Source organism: Odocoileus virginianus, unplaced genomic scaffold (assembly GCF_023699985.2).
Source record: "Odocoileus virginianus isolate 20LAN1187 ecotype Illinois unplaced genomic scaffold, Ovbor_1.2 Unplaced_Scaffold_4, whole genome shotgun sequence".
NCBI classification, from domain to species: Eukaryota; Metazoa; Chordata; class Mammalia; order Artiodactyla; family Cervidae; genus Odocoileus; species Odocoileus virginianus.
The window spans coordinates 1,934,738-1,954,937 of record NW_027224266.1 but is presented as its reverse complement, the minus strand read 5'-3'; the positions used below and the strand labels follow the sequence as shown (position 1 = coordinate 1,954,937).

General features: G+C 33.9%; 1 protein-coding gene across 5 annotated transcripts in view; it reads right to left on the bottom strand.

Annotated features, from left to right (window-relative positions):
- The window catches only part of CNKSR2 (connector enhancer of kinase suppressor of Ras 2), a 270,849-nt gene that overhangs the window by 125,239 nt on the left and 125,410 nt on the right, over positions 1-20,200 (bottom strand). For 3 of the 5 annotated variants that reach the window (XM_070462393.1, XM_070462394.1, XM_070462397.1), the window contains exons 8-9: positions 16,381-16,449; positions 49-195 (exon numbers count right to left, since the gene is read on the bottom strand). In XM_070462393.1, the coding sequence (XP_070318494.1) occupies positions 49-195; positions 16,381-16,449 (216 nt within the window). The remainder of the gene's footprint in view (positions 1-48; positions 196-16,380; positions 16,450-20,200) is intronic. The other 2 variants (XM_070462395.1, XM_070462396.1) reach the window with 1 other exon arrangement.

Below are 20,200 nucleotides of genomic sequence, written 5' to 3'. Positions count from 1 at the left end.
ATCTATGGCTAAAATGATGGTGTATGACTTATGATTAAGCTTCATTACCTGCAGAGCAAGGGGCTTCCATCTCATATTTTTCAGTAAAGCTGGTGCTGAGGTAAGCATGCTCTGAGGTCGCTTTTTCAAAGTTAAGATAACACCACTCGGGTCCTCTCGTAGTGCATTCACCAAATTTTTCAACTGCCACCCCACCTGGTAACCAGCAAAATCATTACAATAAAATTGAGGTACAGTATTCAAAGATTTAATGTTCTCCCCCTTTAATAAGATTAGTAAGAAAAAAAAGAAAACCACATAATTGGTGTACCACCCTATCAATTTTCAGGAGATATAAACTCAAAAAGATACTTTATTTTTGAATTGACTAACCATGTTATTGCATTAGAGTCCATATCATTATGAGATAACAATGGACATTTACAAGTCAAAGCAGAGACTAAGATGGTATCCAACCAATAGAATAATTTAGAATTAAAAGAAATTATGGCATTATTAATGCTGCACAAGGTGTAGATCCAAGCTTTGTTCACAACTTACAATTTAAGAATCCGCATGCCTGAAACAAAGATTTGGCAATGTCCTGAACTTACAAATTAAACCACATGCTTGCTCATCACCATCTTTTAGAGATATGTGGTACTAGTGTCCCTAAGTGAGACTGACATTATACTACCAGTAGCCGGTACTGACACACCAAGGCGACAAGACAGGATTGATAAAATAAACCTTTAACCACAATATAGAGTAAGAAATGACAAGGTAATGCTACTCGAATGCAGCAGCTATTGAAAATGTGTTCCAAAAGACTATAAATTTAAAATAAGCTAAATTTAATGAAGCCATTATGTGATATGTGAATATCACCCCAAACATATTGTATAATTAAACAGAAGTACTTGATAAATGTTCAAAAACCTGGCTCAACTGTTATCCATGTTACATTACTTATCATTCTTTTACATTATTGAATATTTGTTAATTTGCTTTTAAGACATACTGGTTATGCAGTTATTTGAAATCCTAGAAGTATTCTTTAAAGAAACACATTAAAAACATCTATTATTCCAAGGTTTAAAAAATATATTTCACACTTAAAAGAGACACCCATTTATTCAACTCTAATGGATTAGAAATTTATGCTACATAAATTATATAAATGTTATATAAATACAGTGGGTCAAAATTTACCCTGGATTGCAAGCAACATTTAGCCAATGGTCTGAACATGATCTAGTTTCTTCCTAGGCACCCAAATGAAAGGGAATGGGTACCTGTGCCTATTCACCATGTTTTTGCCTGGGAGATAATGCTCAAGCTGTAAAGAATGAGCACTTTCATCCAAATTAGCACAGATCCCAGAGACTATGATGAAAGAGGTACTCTGGACCACAGCCACTGAAGGATAATGGGAGACTTTAGTTTATATGACAGACCACTCATTTAAACTACAGTCTCTACTCTAGATAAACTGAGCGATGGTGAAGAGAAAGACGTAGGACAAAAAGGAAGGAAGACATTATAATGCTTAAAACCTCAGGGTCTCAGACAGGAATCAAAATGATCCCTATGATACTTGCCTACTATGAATAACAGGCTGTCAATTTTTTAAAAAAATCACTTTAAGTGGATGAGCTACAGCAATGATATTGGTCAAATATCTCCCATTATATATATAAGTGAAGATTATTAGGTATGCTGATTCTGATTCTTCTGATGGCTAAGAAGTGTCCCTACAGCCATTTCAATGAGCCAAGATCAAAGCGAAGTTAGTTCAAATTCAATTATTAATTTTGCTTGCCAAAAAAATAAGCGAGCAGATTTTTGAATACTAGGTTTGGAGGGAGAAAACATACTGTTTATACAAAGAGTTTATGAACAACTTATTAATGATAACCACATTTTATCATTTATTTTATTCATTTAGATAATTGTTAATGATAATAAAGCAGTCAATATTACTGTAACCTTCTTTCAGCCTATCTACTCTAGACAACGAATTACACACTGATTCTATCTACCAATTTCTCTTCATTTTATTCTATGACATATCCTGTCACTAGTTGAAAATTCTTAGGGTTTGATTGGGTTTTCCAGTGTAACATTTAGTGTAATTCTATTCATCCTACTCTTTCACAATTTCTCTACGCTCTTTTTGACTACACAATTCCAAAAAACAGAATTGTTTCTCCATGAGAAAGTGAAATTGATTTTTGATGACAAAGTAATAATTTGGTTAGATTTAAATTTTGTGTGCATGCTCAGTCACTCAACCATGTCCAACTCTTTGTGACCCCATGGACTGTAGCCCACCAGGCTCCTCTCTCCATGGGATTTTCCAGGCAAGAATACTGGAGTGGGTTGCCATTTCCTTCTCCAGGCAATCTTCCCGACCTAGGGCTCGAACCTGTGTCTCTCTGGCAGGTGGAATGTTTCCCACTGTACCACTTGGGAAGCCTTAAATTTTATAGCTGAATTAATGTTATTTAATTGCAGAAAATTATATAACTTTATTACTTTTTAATCAACCTTACCACACTCACTGACATTCGATTAGCAGTCTTTTAAACAAAAGCGACTCATATCTTTGGCTCTCAAATTCTACTTTCACTGCCAAAAGGAAATGACTAGATAAAAGCATAGAGATAACTGTACAACATACATGTTGCAGTGCCATTTAAACCAAACAAAAACTGTACATTATGCAAATGTCTATTAGCATGGGATGTAATATTTGTGTAGAAAAGTTTAAATGTAGCTAATGCAATTCAATTTTGCTTTTGTAAAAATATGTATATATAGAAAACACAGAAAGCTATGTACCACCACTAACAATGGTTAAAGGGCAATAAAGACTATAATATATATTTTCCCATTTACTCTTTAATTTCCTAAACTTTTGGCAATAAATGTGTTTTATAAACAACGCCAACAAAATATTGATAAATGGACCTAGTCTAAGAGTAATATTCTAGTTAGAAAATCGTGAATTTTCTGAATTATCTCATTAGGACTGTTTGTTATGGATGGAAAATTCCCACAAAAAGAACAAGAAAGGCAACACTATGTAGAACAGTAAAAGATGGTGACGGGGAAATGACATCTGCTCTGTACATTATTCTTTTATATAACTGTCAAAAGAAAAACAAAATTATCACTAACTATTCATAATAAGACCTACATAATCTGTTGACTTTTTTTTAATGCAATGAATGATTTCAATAGATTCCTCACATAAGTGTTAATTTAGGTTTTTGTGGAAGCTGCTGAATAGTAATGTAATGAAGCTGGCTGTGTAATTCCCAGTTTACATGTAACATTTTTCTTAATAACAGATAGGTTTTAGCTATATCAGTCCAACCCCAGTACTTGTATACCTATTAACAGCAACCGGACAACATGCCTCTCATATGAATAATCCTTTTTATCCTTAGTCTTTTCTCAAGCTGATTTGGATCATTTCTTCATTACTTTCTACCTTTTCTACTGCATATTATGCTTAAAAACTGTACCCATTTATTGAATTGTACCATGTTCTATTCAAGGGCAGATGTGGCGTGGTCTTAGAGCTCTAGGAAAAATGATTCTCAGCTCTGATTCTGTGTATCCTCATGTATCTTCAAACATAATTAAGTATAGTGAATTACTGACAAATTTATTTCTCTGTTACTAAGATACTTATGGTTGACAGATTATAGGGGGACATGAGTAGATGGTATTAATATTATGAAATGAGGCAAGTATATGGGTTATAACTTCAATAAATCTGGGAGCCCCATTCCGGAGCTAAATGATATGGTATACAGACATCAAAATAAGTGAAATACATCAATGTGTGTTAATCATTTTTCAAACTTACTTTTCTATTTCCTCATTTGAGTTTCTGGCTATGGTTTTAAAGTACTAAGTTTTATAGACCTGAATTAAAAGCCATGTGAAGATACAACAGTAATATGAAAAATAATTATATTCTTTACATTGGCTGCAATGAAAGTCTTTCTGTACTAGGAGATAGAAGGAGCTTTGAAAGAAGAAAAACCAGGGATTCTAGTGGCTGCTAATATAAAAGTATAATCCACTAATATGGGAAGGAGTTAAATATGGTACAAAACTTGAAGAGATAGTGAGTTTGGGATACAAAGAAAAACATTCTAATAATCAAAGACATCCAAAAAAGAACTGGTAGACTTGTGAAAAAGTGAACTCAACACCAAAACAGATGTTTATGTATTATTTCACAGGCTAAATAATTAGACTTCAAAAATCACAATACATTACAACTTTACTATGCAAAATGGGTAGAAAAGTACAAAGAGATGACAATAGATGAGCTTTGTAGTAAATGGATGTGGTCCTGATACAACTCTGAATATGTGTCCTCCATCTTTCTTCCTCCTCACAACCAATACATGCAAGTGGTTCCTCCAGGCTAAGTGTTCTTCCCCTAATATTCCATGCTATCTTCTTATAAAAAACTCTTGTTTCCAGAACTTCCACTAACAACTTTCTGCATGACTCACAAATCCTCCTAACTGTCCCCAATCCCTATCAAGAAGTTGTGGCATATTTTCAACAGTTCATTCATCCATACTAATAGCTACTGAATAATCAAGCACCAGTAATTCACTGTGCTAGATGCTTCATATTGCATTCCTTTTATTTATATCTTCATTCTTACAGCTAGGAAGTAAACTATTAAACCCATTTTACATGTGAAGAAACCCATTTTACATGAAGAGAAAAGAGATTAACTAAGTTTTCTTGGTCAAGATTATTAATAGAAACATGTAATTCTCCAAGCCAGAATACTGGAGTGGGTAGCTGTTCCCTTCTCCAGGGCAGCTTCCCAAGCCAAGGATCGAATCGAGGCCTCCCACATTGCAGGCAGATTCTTTACCATGTGAGCCACCAGGGAAGCCCACTAGAAACATAGTAAGTTGCGAAGCCAGAATTCATTCAAGTCTGTTTGCTTCACAAGGCATTATGACAGCAACCATCCTCCTCTAAATATTCTGTTGGTAGTACAAATGAATGCAACACTTCATTCAACAGCAACAACAAAAAGTTCCCCCATCATCCTCTCAAGTTTTGAGCATGGAGTTACCTGCAACAGTTCCCCCTGTTTTTAATACACATCTATCCTGAAGAAAGTGTGTGCTTACTCAGTCATGTCCAACCCTTTGCAACCACATGGGCTGTAGCCCCTCAACCGCTTCTGTCCATGGGATTTTCCAGGCAAGAATACTGGCGTGGGCTGCCATTTCCTACTCTGGGGGATCTTCCCTACCCAGGGATCCAATCTGTGTTTCTCATGTGTCCTGCATTCAGGTGGATTCTTTACTACTATGTCACCTGGGAAGTCCATCCTAAAGAACAGATTCTGGCAATTAATACTGCTTCTCACTTCCTTTATCTGTCTTGGATACCAGGTTGTTAGACTTCAGAGCCCTAACTGCTCTTTATACTACTAGTTTCTTTGCAGCATCAACATACGACTACAACATAAAAGTGTTCTTTTCCTCAAAACACTTGAAAAGCTCACCAAAGGCCTAACTAAAGAGCCAATTCCTAAAATAGGCCCTGTGCCAATATGGCCATCACTATCTCCTATAATTTCTCTTTAATGCAGTTCTTAAACTTCAGAATGTGTTAGAATCACCTGGAAATACCAGTTTTTGATCTAGTAGGTGTGAGGTGGGGCCCAAGAATCTACATTTTTTTTTCCTCAAGTTCCCAAATGATGCTGATGCTGCTGGTCAGGAAACACAGTTTGAGAACAGCTATTCTAGACAATGAGCTTCTTGAAGGCAGTGACTTGCCCATGTCTAGAATATTTTAATATGTTTTTTAAGATTAGATGTTATAACTTCTAAAATCAGTAAATATCGATGTGTGCCTTCCATGTATTGTGGGTGCAATGGTGCTTGCAGCACAACCTGTGACTCTTTAAAAAGCATAATGAGCAGGGGAGAGATGAGCAGCTCAATAAGCATTTACGATAAATTAAGAGAAGTACCCAACAAAATGGATAGAGTGAAATGGCAGCTAACCCATTCTTGAGGGTTCAGGAAGGGTTTCCTATTAGCCTAAGCTGAATTTCTTAGGAAGTGGACAGGTGAAGAGGATATGGAAATTGAGGGATTGAAGAAAGCCCAGAGACAAGTTAAAACCAGCTTGAGCAATTCTCAGTAGTTCAGTACGGGTGGAACAACTGGTTAAGTTAGTATTATGTTGCCCTCCAACACTGTGCTTTTCTTCTCAGCAAAAGTACCCTTCTATTATATAAATACTTGCATTTTTCCTCTCCCACCTATAAAACCTTATGTATCCGTAATGGCACTTATTAAATGCAACACCCATCATACAGCCTCTTATAGCTAGCATCTTGTTTTCTTCATGTGATCTTATAGCTCTCTAATGGCATTTTTCATGCACTGCTGCTTATTAAAGCTGTGTATTTTTCCTCACATCCTTCATCTAACCTCACAAAACTGGATATTGAGGGTTTTATTTTGAGGATAAAAACCGAGTCTCATTTTTCTGGATATACCTGCAATCAATGCCTTACAAATGGCAGAGACTTAACGAGTGTTTGTTGATAACTAGTGAAACGATACGGTGACACGAGAATGTGAATGTTTCAGAGATAATGAAGTGCCTTAAACGTCCAAAGGGAATTTTGTTTTGTATATAAAACTAAGATGTAGTATTCAATTTTTCTCTAAATGTAATATACTTGATACTAAAGCTATAATAAACATTCTTTACCTCAAATTACCAAATAAACTTTCTTATAAACTAACATTTGGAAAAAAATTATAGAGTGGATACTTCAGACCTAAAGTCACAGTGATTTGATTATGACAATAAAACATTTTCCATAATAATATATAATATTCCTAATAATGTATATCAATAGTAACAATGGATATAGTTGCTATTTGTTGTAGAAATAGTCTGCTTCATCATACGCATTATAGAAACAGTTAGGAAGGTTTTCTAGAAAAATATAAATAGTCCAGGTTTTTCTTTCTCAATATTTAATAGAATATTTTATTCACACTAAAGTTCATGGACCTTTTAAAAACCCACCTATACATCTGATAGCAAGTATGTCATGTTATTAAAGATAATATGTTTTTCACATGTGCTGAACTACAAATACTATCTCCTGATTGTCCAGGGAGCAAAACTCAGTGTCTGTAAACAATGGCAAGTCTTATTAGTTTAAATGTAATCCCCAACTTGGACACTGAAATGTATTTTATATATAGTGCAAACAGGATTCAAATGGTCCAACAGAGTTTTTAAGGTATCCCAAGAGTTTAAACCCAGATGCTCTGCTTTCTTGTAGACAGGGCATGTAATTGTTTTGATCAGGCTGAAGCAAATACCAAGGGTTCTTGGGTCAATGGCAACTTAAGTGGGCAGGTCCTTGGACAATGGGTTGCTCAGATTAGGTACACAAAGGGCTTTGGGGTTGGTGTTAAAGAGGTGAGAGTCTTCCTTTCCTCTTTGTACATACAGTGAAGAAGTTGTCTCTGATCCGTTTAGGACGTTCTCTAGCCTATCTGATTCCTAAACAATAGGTGGTGAATTATTTGACCAACAAATGAAAAGACTCTCTATGGTTCCAAGTAGCCAGTTACGAATAAGCATAGAAGAATGTAAGCCTATCAACTTAGACCTTTACCTCTGTTACAACTGTATTTGGAATTATAAAAAAGCATCTCTAGACATACAAGTAGGAAGATAGGACATTCTTAAAATATTTTCAAAGTTATTATCCTTCAGAAGACAAAGTAACAGATCCATTCATTGACAATTACACACACTCCTGTGTAAACACTGGCTCTTATTCATGGTTGTAATGTATAAATGATACCTATTCACAAAGTAAATTTCAAAGAGACTTGAAGTGTGCCTATATGAATGTCTGACGATATAAGTCACACCATACCCAAATGTTCCTGTGCTCTTTTTAAAAGCACTGAAGAGACAATTCAACATACAACCCATCACATTCAGACTAATGACACTGTGTCTTTGCCAAATGTTTTGGTGCTGAGATATTACAGTGCTCTGTTCTCCTGCATTACTGAAACATTTCAAAACATTTCAGAATTAGTGAATTTTGATACCCAGTATCTTTCAAAGATCCTAGAATCACTAAATTTGACTACCAATCTAAAAACTTCACCTGAACTTATTTTTTTCACACAATATATGTGTGATATTTAGATATATATATAGATATCCTATATATATATATATATATATATATATATATATATATCTCCTAATTTTGCTTTTTCACAATCATTCATTTAGTGAGTAGAAACAGAGAATTACCCATGGTTCAAATAAAGAGGAATATAAGCTGAAAGGTATGCATTTGGTTAAGACTAAATGCAAAAAACCCCCCAAAAAAACGTGACTTTAAATTCCAGCATAGAGGACTTCTCTGGTGGTCCAGTGGTTAAGAATCCGCCTGCCAACGCAGGAGACATGGGTTTGATCCCTGGTCCAGGAAGATTCCACATGCCATGGGGCAACTAAGCCCATGTGTCACAACTACTGAGCCTGTGATCCATGCTCCACAACAAGATAAGCCACTGCAATGAGAAACCCGCGCACTGCAACTAGAGTAGCCCCTGTTTGCCACAACTAGAAAGCCCATGTGCAGCAACAAAGACCCAGCACAACCAAAAATAAATAAATAAGTAAAATTTTAAAAAAATTCCAGCATGGAGTAATTTAAATAGGTAATTCAGAGTATTCAGAAATGACCCAAGGTTCTATTATAAACAAAACTTTAGTACTGATTATTTTTTACAAACATGACTAGAAGAGATAATCTTGGGAAAAGATAAAGGGAACAAACATTCAAAAAGAATGAATTAAAAAGTTTTATTTTCATTACAGGGAATACCCCACAATTTTATGTCTTTATTCACTGAGCCTCTCTTCATCTCATGGCCTCCTTAAGCATTCATACAATGAAATAAGACTTTATCAAAGCATTTGTTTTTTATGTGGCTTAATTTTACTGTAAAACTTGGACCATGTTGAGCTCCTCACAATTTGAATTTACACATATGTTTTGGTAGCTAATATTTTCATGTGAATTTCACAGACAGTCACATATATAATATACGTGTGTGTGTGTGTGTGTGTGTGTGTGTGTGTGTGTTTTATTTAAGAGAAAGCATAGAGAGCAGTTTCTCACCACTGAAGATGGATAGGGAGTCCAAGAGAGAAAACCAACTTGAAGACTACAAGAAGTACTTTGTTTTTCACCTATTGTACACCACCTTCCCAGAGTCTTTAACTAAAAAGTTCTGAGGGTTAAATCAGAATTTCTTGATTGACTCATGAAGCTCATGGGGGGAAGAAAATAATACTCATGATTTTTTTCCATTTAGTTCTACAAATCACCCTCATTGTTTTTACCAAAGGTGATGCATTTCCACATCCTGTTACTTGCATTATCTTCTATTACCTACTCTGTTACCTATATAAACCACACCTGTGTATCGTTGGTATCTCTGCTTCTGGTATAGTTTAGCATCTTGAGCAACTCAACATACCAACTCAGTATGGTATTTGGTAATATTTTGGTCTCTGAAGGCCAAAAGTTTATTTTGAGGGGCTTCATGGTTCACACTTGTATATGCTATATGAAATGAAATCAAAGCCCATTTTATTCTTATTTCATTATCATTCATGGTATTCTTGAACTTCTCCAAAACATAAAATTCAATGAGTCTAAAAGCTTCTGCTAGGGAGACACTGAGAAGGAAGACAATCACGTAAAAGAATGTGGGGATGAATCTTTGGTCATATTGCAGCACTTCATTACCCCAAAATCAGTAGGATATTTTCAAAGAACCATAATAATACAAGTTTTTAACTAAAATTTTTATAAACATAAAATTTTAACTTAATTTTATGTTTGCATATATATGGAAATTTTACATCTCAGCCATTCTTTCCTATGTTTCATTTCTGTTCTTCTTGCAAAGACATTGAAGATGTCTATTTTAAAATAAAGAGTCTTACTCACCAAAGCTAAGGGATGAAATAAAACATTATTATCTAAAAATCTATACATCCTATTTGTAAGAATTCTGAGAAAGAATAAATAAAACATCTATATTTATGAAAAATTCAACTTAAACTTAATTTAGGAATCCAAACAAAAATGTAATTAAAGTAATCAAAACCAAGTATTCATAAAGAAACATGTTTAAAAATCTATAACTTTTCTATGAATAATTTTATAATGTCATTTACTGGTAGACATTTAACAGATATGTGTATTTGAAAATACTAGCAAGTATTGCAATAGATGTCTGCATTTATCAAAACAAAACCAAAGAATGTGCATGTATGCATTTATATAGCTAAATAAACAGTAGTCTACATCTTTATTAACAAGTTTTAGTTTAAGAACTTCCATAATGGCTGTAAATACTTTCACTATAGATGCTATCTTCAGAAGTCATTTTATCAGAAATGCAACAACTCAGACAAAAAAGGTAATTCCCTGTCAGTTCTAAATGGGGCCCCATGAACTCTCTCTGCCATTTGTCTCAGTTTTAAAATACCCTTTATTGTCCATTATTACAGTAATAAGATGAGAGGAAATATGAAAGTGATGAGTAGTTACATGACCTAAAATTTCAGCCACAATGTAGCTGAGAATGTTAATTTAGTGGATGAAACCTATATTTGAATCCTAGGGCTGAATAACTTAAAAAGAACTTAAATTATTAAAATTATCTCTTGAATTTCCTGTTTTATGATGCTCTAATGTATTTCCCTTTCATGCAATAATTTTTATCTTCATCAGGCAGCTGTCATCTACTAATTGCCCACCTCTATTATAGACATAAAGTAAATCAGGGAACTGTGACTGACTGACTTCTGCCTTTTTGATAGATGTAGGAAAAGGGATATAGCTATTGACACTGATTTGCAAATGAGCTACACACTCAAAAATCCAGAGTAGGAAAGAACATCAGCCAATAGATACATTTTAAACATACAAAATAATCACTTATATGGATACATTTTAAAATTCCATGTAAAATAATTAACCTATTAATTTTATGTCGACACTGAAAGATGTTTCTAATAATAAAAAAATTAACCACATTTAAAACCAATTAGTCTTTTCCTGGTGGAGCTAGGAAGAATTGTATAAATTAGAAAGAAATAAGTCAGGATGCAGTGATTTGCAGAAAAAATAAATTGGTTCACAGGAAGTTACCAATATTAAGGTATCATACAACTTATCTTCTTTATATAAAGACTTAAGATAATTTTAGTTTGATAACAGAAAAATCATAAAATATTATATTAGATAATAAAGTAATGAATTGATTTCTCTAGGAATAATAAAACATAATTTATATAAATATGTGGCAGTTCAAAACCAGTTTCCACACATTCTCATCAAATCCACAATATTCAATGTAAAATAAAAGAAACTATATCCTATACAAAGTAGAATCTGAAATAAAATTTTACTATGAGGAACTGAAATCTTTAATGCACCAATTCTTCTAATTTTTGGTAAGCGTCTTTTCATGGCATTTTCCCCTTCCAAAAGAGAACAATTCACTTGCTCTGTTTTAGAATACCAATTTCTTAGAATCCTAACAGAATTATTTTAGGATATCATCATAACCATTTATTAAGCAGTATGTTAAACATCACGCTAATATACTTAATCTCTGTACTCCAGTAACATCTTGTGTTTACAGGGATAAGAAAGGAGGTGCACTGCAAATACTACCATTTGAGTTTTAATATTTTTTGTTGTAAGAAATTATAAGATAAATATTTTCTCTTTTGAGAAAGGAGAACAGAAGAAAATAGGTGAGAATAAAAAAATACTGAAAAAGATGAAGAATGTAGGAGAAAGTCAAGTGAGAAGAGATGAGGATGGTAAAGTAAAACTAAGTTAGAAGAAACACCTAAAAAATAAAGACAACAATTATACATATTTAAAAAAGAGAGAAAGCACATGGGTGTTAGCCAATAGTGGTACTGAATCCACTCAATGAACTACTCCTTCCAGGGAACAGGATAAGGGCGAGGGGTGGGGAGGTGGGGAGGGATTGTTAAGTTTTAATGGGTCACCATATCTCCATCCATTCTGATTATATTGGCTTCCCTTTCAAACAATACTCGCCTGTTGTTCTGAGGTTGAAAGAACAAGAGGGTGAAGAGTCACAAATGAGAGACTAGAGTGAGAATAAGAGAATAAAGGAGACACTGCTGAGAATTATATAAATGAAGTCAGAATGACCTTTCCAGATAACTCAATAGTTGTTTATCTCGATCCCTTTTCCCACCCCCTATGACATCACCTGCATTCTTGTTCAGTAATGTTTACCATTTAGGGGGTAACAAAACCCACCAGTTTACAATGTTCATCTTCCATCTCTTACTGATCACTGTCAAACACCCTGACTGTTTGTTGTAGGCTATTTTCTTCATGACTACCCCAACCTGGTTATTTTCCACTCCAGTAGGCTTTATAGCCCCATCTATTGAACCCTGTCTTGCCATAATGTAATCACCAGGTTCCAGAAGACTTTCCAAAGTAATAGTGAATATGTTTTAGTATACACACAAAATAAAAGGAAAATTTTCCAACTGCTCGATTCAACATACCCCATCCAACCACATACCCCATTCTTTTCAACTGATATTCCTAAGAAGAAAGTATCTGTTTTTAGTATGGATAGAACTCTTTAACACTTACACACCAAAAACAGCAAAGACATGAAATTTTAACAGATTCATTAGGAATATGCCCAAATAGATTTAATAACTATAAGTAGACTCATCAACTAAAAAAAAAAAGTGTTAAAAGTGCATCATGAGGGCAGAGTTGTTGGTTCAAACTATGCCGAGGTATCTCCCAGTGAGGAATGTAGTGGCAGATGAAGTAGAAAAAATCTTGGGAGATTCCAGCAGCCTTTGAGGAGTTGGATCTTCACTGGCAGGGAAGACATGCAATAGGACTCAGTCTGCTTTGCTTGGATGTTCATGATTTTTTCTTCTTCCTACCTGGCAGCCAGTTTCTCAGCCACAGAAGTATGTTGATTAGAAAAGCTTAAAAGCCACTTATAATAAAGAATATAGCAACGTGAAAAAGGACATAAAACTTCCAGTTTCATTTTAAATAAGAAAAAATATATATATATTTTAAAGAGCAAACTATAAATATACACACACACATATCTAATTGAACATCTTGAAGATATACCATACTAGCAAGTTCAAAAATAGTATTTGATTTTATCTGTGATTATTTAACTTTCTCAGACTCTTAGGGGAAAATTTCACATTGCTTTTCTAGGTATTTCATAAGAAGAAAAGTAGTCAAATTTTATATTGTACATTACTACCTATAGCAGTATGAAATTTTATAATTATAGAAAAATACTAACTGAGCTAATAACATTCAAAACATAAAATTGAACATTACTCTTTTCATTCTTGAACCTATATTGGTGTAGAATAATGGCAATATCTCACTATTCTGGTTAGTTAAATACTGGATTAAAATATGTATTTCAAAAGCATTAGGTAATACTTTAATGTAAATATATCATAATCAGCCCCTAATATCCCTGGTTATGAATGCAGGGACAGAAAGGGTAACTGTAGACTGCAAATAACTTATACTTGTTTCAACTAATTTATCGATCTATCAAACTTTTCATAATAATGTCCATTCCCCCACCTTTGTATATTGTCTCCTAAGAAGTAAAAGCCACTGCACAGACCACAGCAGGGGCAATAGCAAGAAAGAGAGGACACAGTAGGGTGCATTTAATGATAGATACCATTCATGCACAAATATGCCTCAATTTGAACAAAAAGAAGGCAATCTGCTAATTGATCACATTATTAAGGAAGGTCACTTCGATGGAATTCAACATAATTTCATGTCAGACAATGTCTCTATTATCATCCAAAATCGATTTGTAGGTTGCAGTAGCAGTCTGCTAAGGACTTAGACTCCAACTGGCCCAACTGTTGTAGTAGATAAAGGGAGGTTGGAAAGTTAATTTCTGTGGAACTTCTAACACATGCCTGGCGTTGTGTTCTATGTATCTTGTCTATCTGGAGGAAAGGAGTGAGTGAAGATGTAGCAGTCAAGTTAAATTTCAACCCCATTTCTAATTTCAATTCAGCTGAACCACTGCCCAAGTTATGTAAATTCTCACTTCCTCTCTTCTCTATCCTTGGCTCTGCGTAACCTCTCCCTGAATCTTAAGATTTACTTACAGGATTGTGGGAATTCCTCCCCTTTTGTTTGATAAAGTTACAATTTGAGTTTGGGGAGGGAGTATAATAAAACTTAAGTAAGAGCATGGACCTTGGAGTCAGTGAGCTTTGACCTGTGGGTGGGTTAAATAATCATTCAGTCTTCACATACACCTTCTTAGGATTATTGTGAAGAGCAAATAACATAAAATATGTGAAGGACTTAACATGATGCTTGGCACACTGTAAGAACTCAGTAAGTGTTGGCCCTGGTTATTATTATTATTATTTTTTTGCCTCTGGTTATTATTATCGATAAGATAAAACTCAAATAGTTATCATGACTCACTTCAAACTATAAGTCAATTTCAGAGCAAAAACTGAAAGCAAGTTCCTCCAACCATCATTCTGTGTAGTTTCTAATATTTTAGAATATTCCTGCAATAGAAAGATGTGTTGACACATTCTCACAGTATTTAAATATCACCAATCCTTATAGATTTTATTGGTTCACTTTAAGTCTTTTAAAGACTTTCATATTCAACAGACATGAGAATCTTTGCTCCACAAAGAATATCCTTTTAACAACTTTATTTCTCATTAGAGACTAATTTCTATCCTCTTAGTATTGACCAACTGGAATTGGTCAAACTATCCAACAGATGTCATATTTGCTAAGGTCACATTGTAGAAGTGCAGGCAGCATGAACATCAGAAGGAGCAGCTGCCAACCTACTGAAGCAGCTGTTTTATCCCACTGCCCAAATCCTCATCCTAGAGGACAAGAAACTTTACTCAGGACAATCACTTTGTACTGTATAGTTTCTAGTTATGAGAACTTACTCATCACCAAAACTGTCACAGAGTGGAAGGGCTCCGTTGATTACCAATATTCTCCATTTATTAGCCTCAACTAGCTAACAGTAATTAGTATTAACTTTACACCCCAGACATATAATTAACTTTTACTTTCATTAACTTTTACTCACTTATAAAATGAACTTATTGAAGAAATATCATAAGTTTAATTATCAGTGTTCAGGAGCTTCTCCAAGATATTACAAACTTCTCATTCAAACCAAATTTAAAATAGCATCTGCCTTAATATAAGAATCACTGAGGAAGATCAGACTTTTCACATGAGTCTTTAACCCTCCAAATATAGCCTTTCTTCTGTGACTAGAACAGGTAAAACCAAATTTAGCTAAAAGGCACAGTAGGAAATAATTAATTGCTTACTCTGAAGAGTCAGTGAGTACTAAATAGAACATTTACCAGGAAAAAAATGTTTTTCTTTTAAAATGTGGATTATAAATCAATAACCAGATTATTTTAATGTTAACTTCACTTTTTAAAAACCATATATTTTATTTTGTCAGAGATAGAGCAATTGAGATAGAAACTAGTCCAAAATGAAAATCATATGATGTTAATTTTTAAAATCTAAGATTAAGAAAAATTGTCCTTGAAAATCTACCATAGGCACAGAATGTCATTGTCATTCTCAGCCTAGAAAGGGAATCATGAGGTTCAAAGAAAAAAAAAATTATGAACTTATTCAGTTAAGTGCAATAGTTTTAAAACTTAAACTATAGTTCTCTTTTGGGAAATGAACAGCCAATTCAGCTACTAAAAAAAAAAAAAAGACATGAAAAGAAACCAATCTGCCAGATACTTTAATGAACAAATCAATGTTAAAGTAGATAAATAAAGTAGAATGCATGGTGTTATAAAACATATCTACTAGGTAACTTGATAATTTTTTTAAATGAAACTTAATAGTTAAAAAATTGAATGTGTAGGCACTGTCACTTTAATTTCTATTCCAAAATGGCCATCCCAGTTCATGGGGTAATATTATTCATATAGAATTGTACATCTCACATCAGTCACCACCAATAAATGCTCATGTTTTGCCTTATGAAATTTCTTAAGATAATTAAGAAAAATAGTCATTCAGTTATTTTTCAAAAGGCTATTTAATTATTTTGTACACAAACAGGCATTTCATTTCATTGCATTCTTTTAAAGACTTAAGCAATCTTTGTATTAGTTCCTCCCACTGACTTGTAAGGTAATTATACATACCACAGTCTGATGATTAACTTGAATCACTTCATCGCCAGCATGGATCTTCTTGCACCGATCTGCAGGTGACTAAATTAAACATAAAGAAAATGATAAAGAACATAAGTTTTATCAATCATTTCCTCTCTATGGAAACACTACCATAAGTTCACCCCTGTAAATTAGATCGAGCTTAATTATATTCTTCAAAAAATTAAACTAAAAAAAGGTTACTGATATTTTATATTTAATTCAGATGACCATTATATCTACTACTGTGGGCAAGAATCCCTTAGAAGAAATGGAGTACGCCCTCATAGTCAACAAAAGAGTCCGAAATGCAGTACTTGGATGCAGTCTCAAAAACGACAGAATGATCTCTGTTTGTTTCCAAGGCAAATCATTCAGTATCACAGTAATCCAAGCCTAGGACCCAATCAATAATGCTGAAGAAGCTGAAGTTGAATGGTTCTAAGAAACTCCAATACTTTGGCCACCTGATGCGAAGAACTGACTCATTGGAAAAGACCCTGACTCTGGGAAAGATGGCAAGAGGGGATGACAGAGGATGAGATGGTTGCATGGCATCACCAACTCAATGGACCTGAGTTTGAGCAAGCTCCGGGAGTTGGTGATGGACAGGGAAGCCTGGCATGCTACAGTCCATGGGGTAGCAGAATCGGACACAACTGAGCGACTAACTGACTATTTGATATACTATTTGTATTCTATAACTAATGACAGAAAGCAGGAATGTGAGACAATATATAGATATTTATGTTATAAAAGACCATTATGTTTCTGAGACCATTAGGGAAAAATGATAATAGCAAACTGTAAACAGGCAACACTCTCAGTAGTTCTACTGGGCATCTGGTTCAAAAATATATATGTCAAAACATAATCTTTTAAAACTTTGGTCTTTTTCATTTAATACAAATAATTCACATTAACTTCAGCAAACAAATATTTTCAGGTCCATCTGTATGATCAGCACCAAAGCTTTGTCAACTAATGATTATATCGCTAATTTATTTCATCATTAATACCATCAATTCTGAATAAATGAGAAAAGCAAATTGAAAGGATAGCTATTAGCTCAAAGTTACATTAAATAACATTCTTTTCAGCATCTAACTATAAGAGAATCCTATTTCTTATGTTTCACACAGTGTAATACATTGGCAAAACCACATTAAATAAACTGAAATGCCAACGCTCTACAGGATGTAACAATTTTATAATTTTTCCTCTTTATTCCCCAAAGAGATCAAAAACAAAAACAAACAAGGAAAAAACTAGTAAACTAATATTGCCAATTTTTCTGAAGTTTTTAGAAAACTAAAATGAGATTTAAGATAGGAATTTCATAATATTGCAGTAAGGATAAAGAATTTAAAATACTGTACTGTTCTTTACTTTCCCTCTAATGACTATTAATTATGCATATTAGACATTTTAATGATAATACACATATGGGCTTTTGAATATACAGAGAATGTATTTTATGAAAAAAATGTATTTGTGAATTTATATATGTGTTAATTTATCAAACATAACTATAAATACTGTAATACAATTCATTAATATCTATTGAAAGGAAAAGAAGGATGATATGGTGATGGAACTTGCAAAGTAAAATGCTACTTTTAAGAAACTGGAATAGGATTTTCTTTAAAAATTATTTACTAGAATCCAAGGTTAGATGGTATCTCAGGAAATTCCACTTATTGAAGGAGTAACATAGGCACACAATCAAGAGGGTAGTTTACCTAGGATGTGAACCCAACTCTAAGAATAGTGTCACAACAAGAAAAAAACAAGCATTTATTTTACAGCACCTACCAAATCAGACAAGACCATGTAACATTTCTGTAAAGTTTGTAAATAAAGCTGTAACTATAGAGTCTGTCCCTGTGCTATTTGGCTTACAACTGATCTTTTTAAACGAGTGTATGAAAAAAAAAAATCAGGTCAATGGCTCTAAGTCATAATGTAAAAGAGCTTGATAGCTGCTACATAAAATTCAAAGAAACTGAAACAACTTTTTGCACAGGGAAGTGAAAAAGGAACAAGTCATACAAGGTATAGACTTTCAGTGTTAAAAGTTATCCTAGAGAGAGTTTATCCAAATCCCTAATTTTACAAAGGAAAAACTAAGAAACTAGTATACAGCAAACAAAATAACTTACCCACTTAGTGAGCAGCTTTACTAAGACTCAACACAGATCTAATGATAAATGGTTTAGGGTACCAAAAATAGTGAAGTAGTTTCAAGAAAAAAGAATTAAATGATGAACTAGTAATGTATCGTTTATATCTGAACTACTCATAGAAGCAATCCTTCTTTGGTCACTCATCCATTTATAAAATATTACTAATTAATATAAACAATGCATAGTGCTCAACTTTTTTTTCATAGACTCCATACAATGTAGAGAGATATGTTTTGATTAATTCTTCAGTATACAGTTAGTTCAAAACAACCACTTCTGTGATTCCTTCCTTGTTTTTATTTGGCAGCATTTACTATTTTTTCCTTTGTCCATCTATGCAAATTTCAGTATCTGTTTACACAGATAAATCTGTACTTGTATGCCTTAGGGGCAGCAAGTTAGTTTAATTAAAAATTTTTTTCAATACCTATTTTCAAGTCTGGAACACAGCAGACAGACATGAAGCAGAGTTTTGCTAAATGAACAAATGATCAAACAAATGATCAGAGGAACATACACATGAATGAGAACAATCAATCAGTGACAAGAGTATAGTTTATAAGTATCTCACTGCCTTTAAAAATGTTTAACAGTTGGTAATATGCAAATAACATATTTTTGATTTCGGCTAACTCTTATATTTAATAACAATGAGATGCCAGTACAAAACTGCAACTTCAATGTATTTCACCATTCACAAGAAACTAAGTGAAGCAGAGGGGGAAAAGAGATCAACAAATGGTTAAAGTAATAGGTGAATTAGATGAAGTAATATTGTCTTAAAAAAAAAAACGCTGGTAAAATGTTGAGAACATAATAACTTGAGATTTAACTAACTTCACCTCAGTCTTCTTTGAAGGAACATGGTATAAATGTGATTTGTCAGAATTTCTAAAAGAAAAATATTCGAAGCTCAAAACCTGCTTAAGAGAGTGGGATGGAAATCTGGGACAACCAGATGCAGAAATAATGACTTATTATGCAACTCAAATCTATTATAGTGATCATGTTAATGTCCAACATAATCATTTCACATTTCTGTAGCTCTTTCTTTATAGTACAGTCTTTTATATTTACTGTCTTATTTAATTTTCACAACAACCTAGTGAGGTATGCAGTACAGATGATATATTATTTCCGATTTATAGTTGAGGACGGAGAAGGAAATGGCAGCCCACTGCAGTATTCTTGCCTGGAGAATCCTGCGGACAGAGGAGCCTGGTGGGCTGCTGTCCATGGGGTCGCACAGAGTCGGGCACAACTGAAGCGACTTAGCATGCGTGCATAGTTGAGGAAATTAAAGCAGTGAGAGTGTAAATGACTCGCCAGAAATTACACTGCCAACAAAATCAAAATTGGGTGTACAGCCTAGGCCTAGTGACTCTGACCTATTGCTTGCAGTAATTCTCAAACTGGAGCATGTCTCAGAACCACCTGTTAAAAGAGAATCTCTTATTAAAAAACAGACTGGTCTCCAGAGCTAATTCAGTAGGTCTGGGGTGGGGCATTCCCAAAGGAAGCTGATGCTGCTGGTCCAGGGATGGACTTCACTGTGAAAACCGGCTGATCTATATACCATGTTGCCCCCTCACTGAATAAAGTTCAATTATACTTCAAGTATTCAG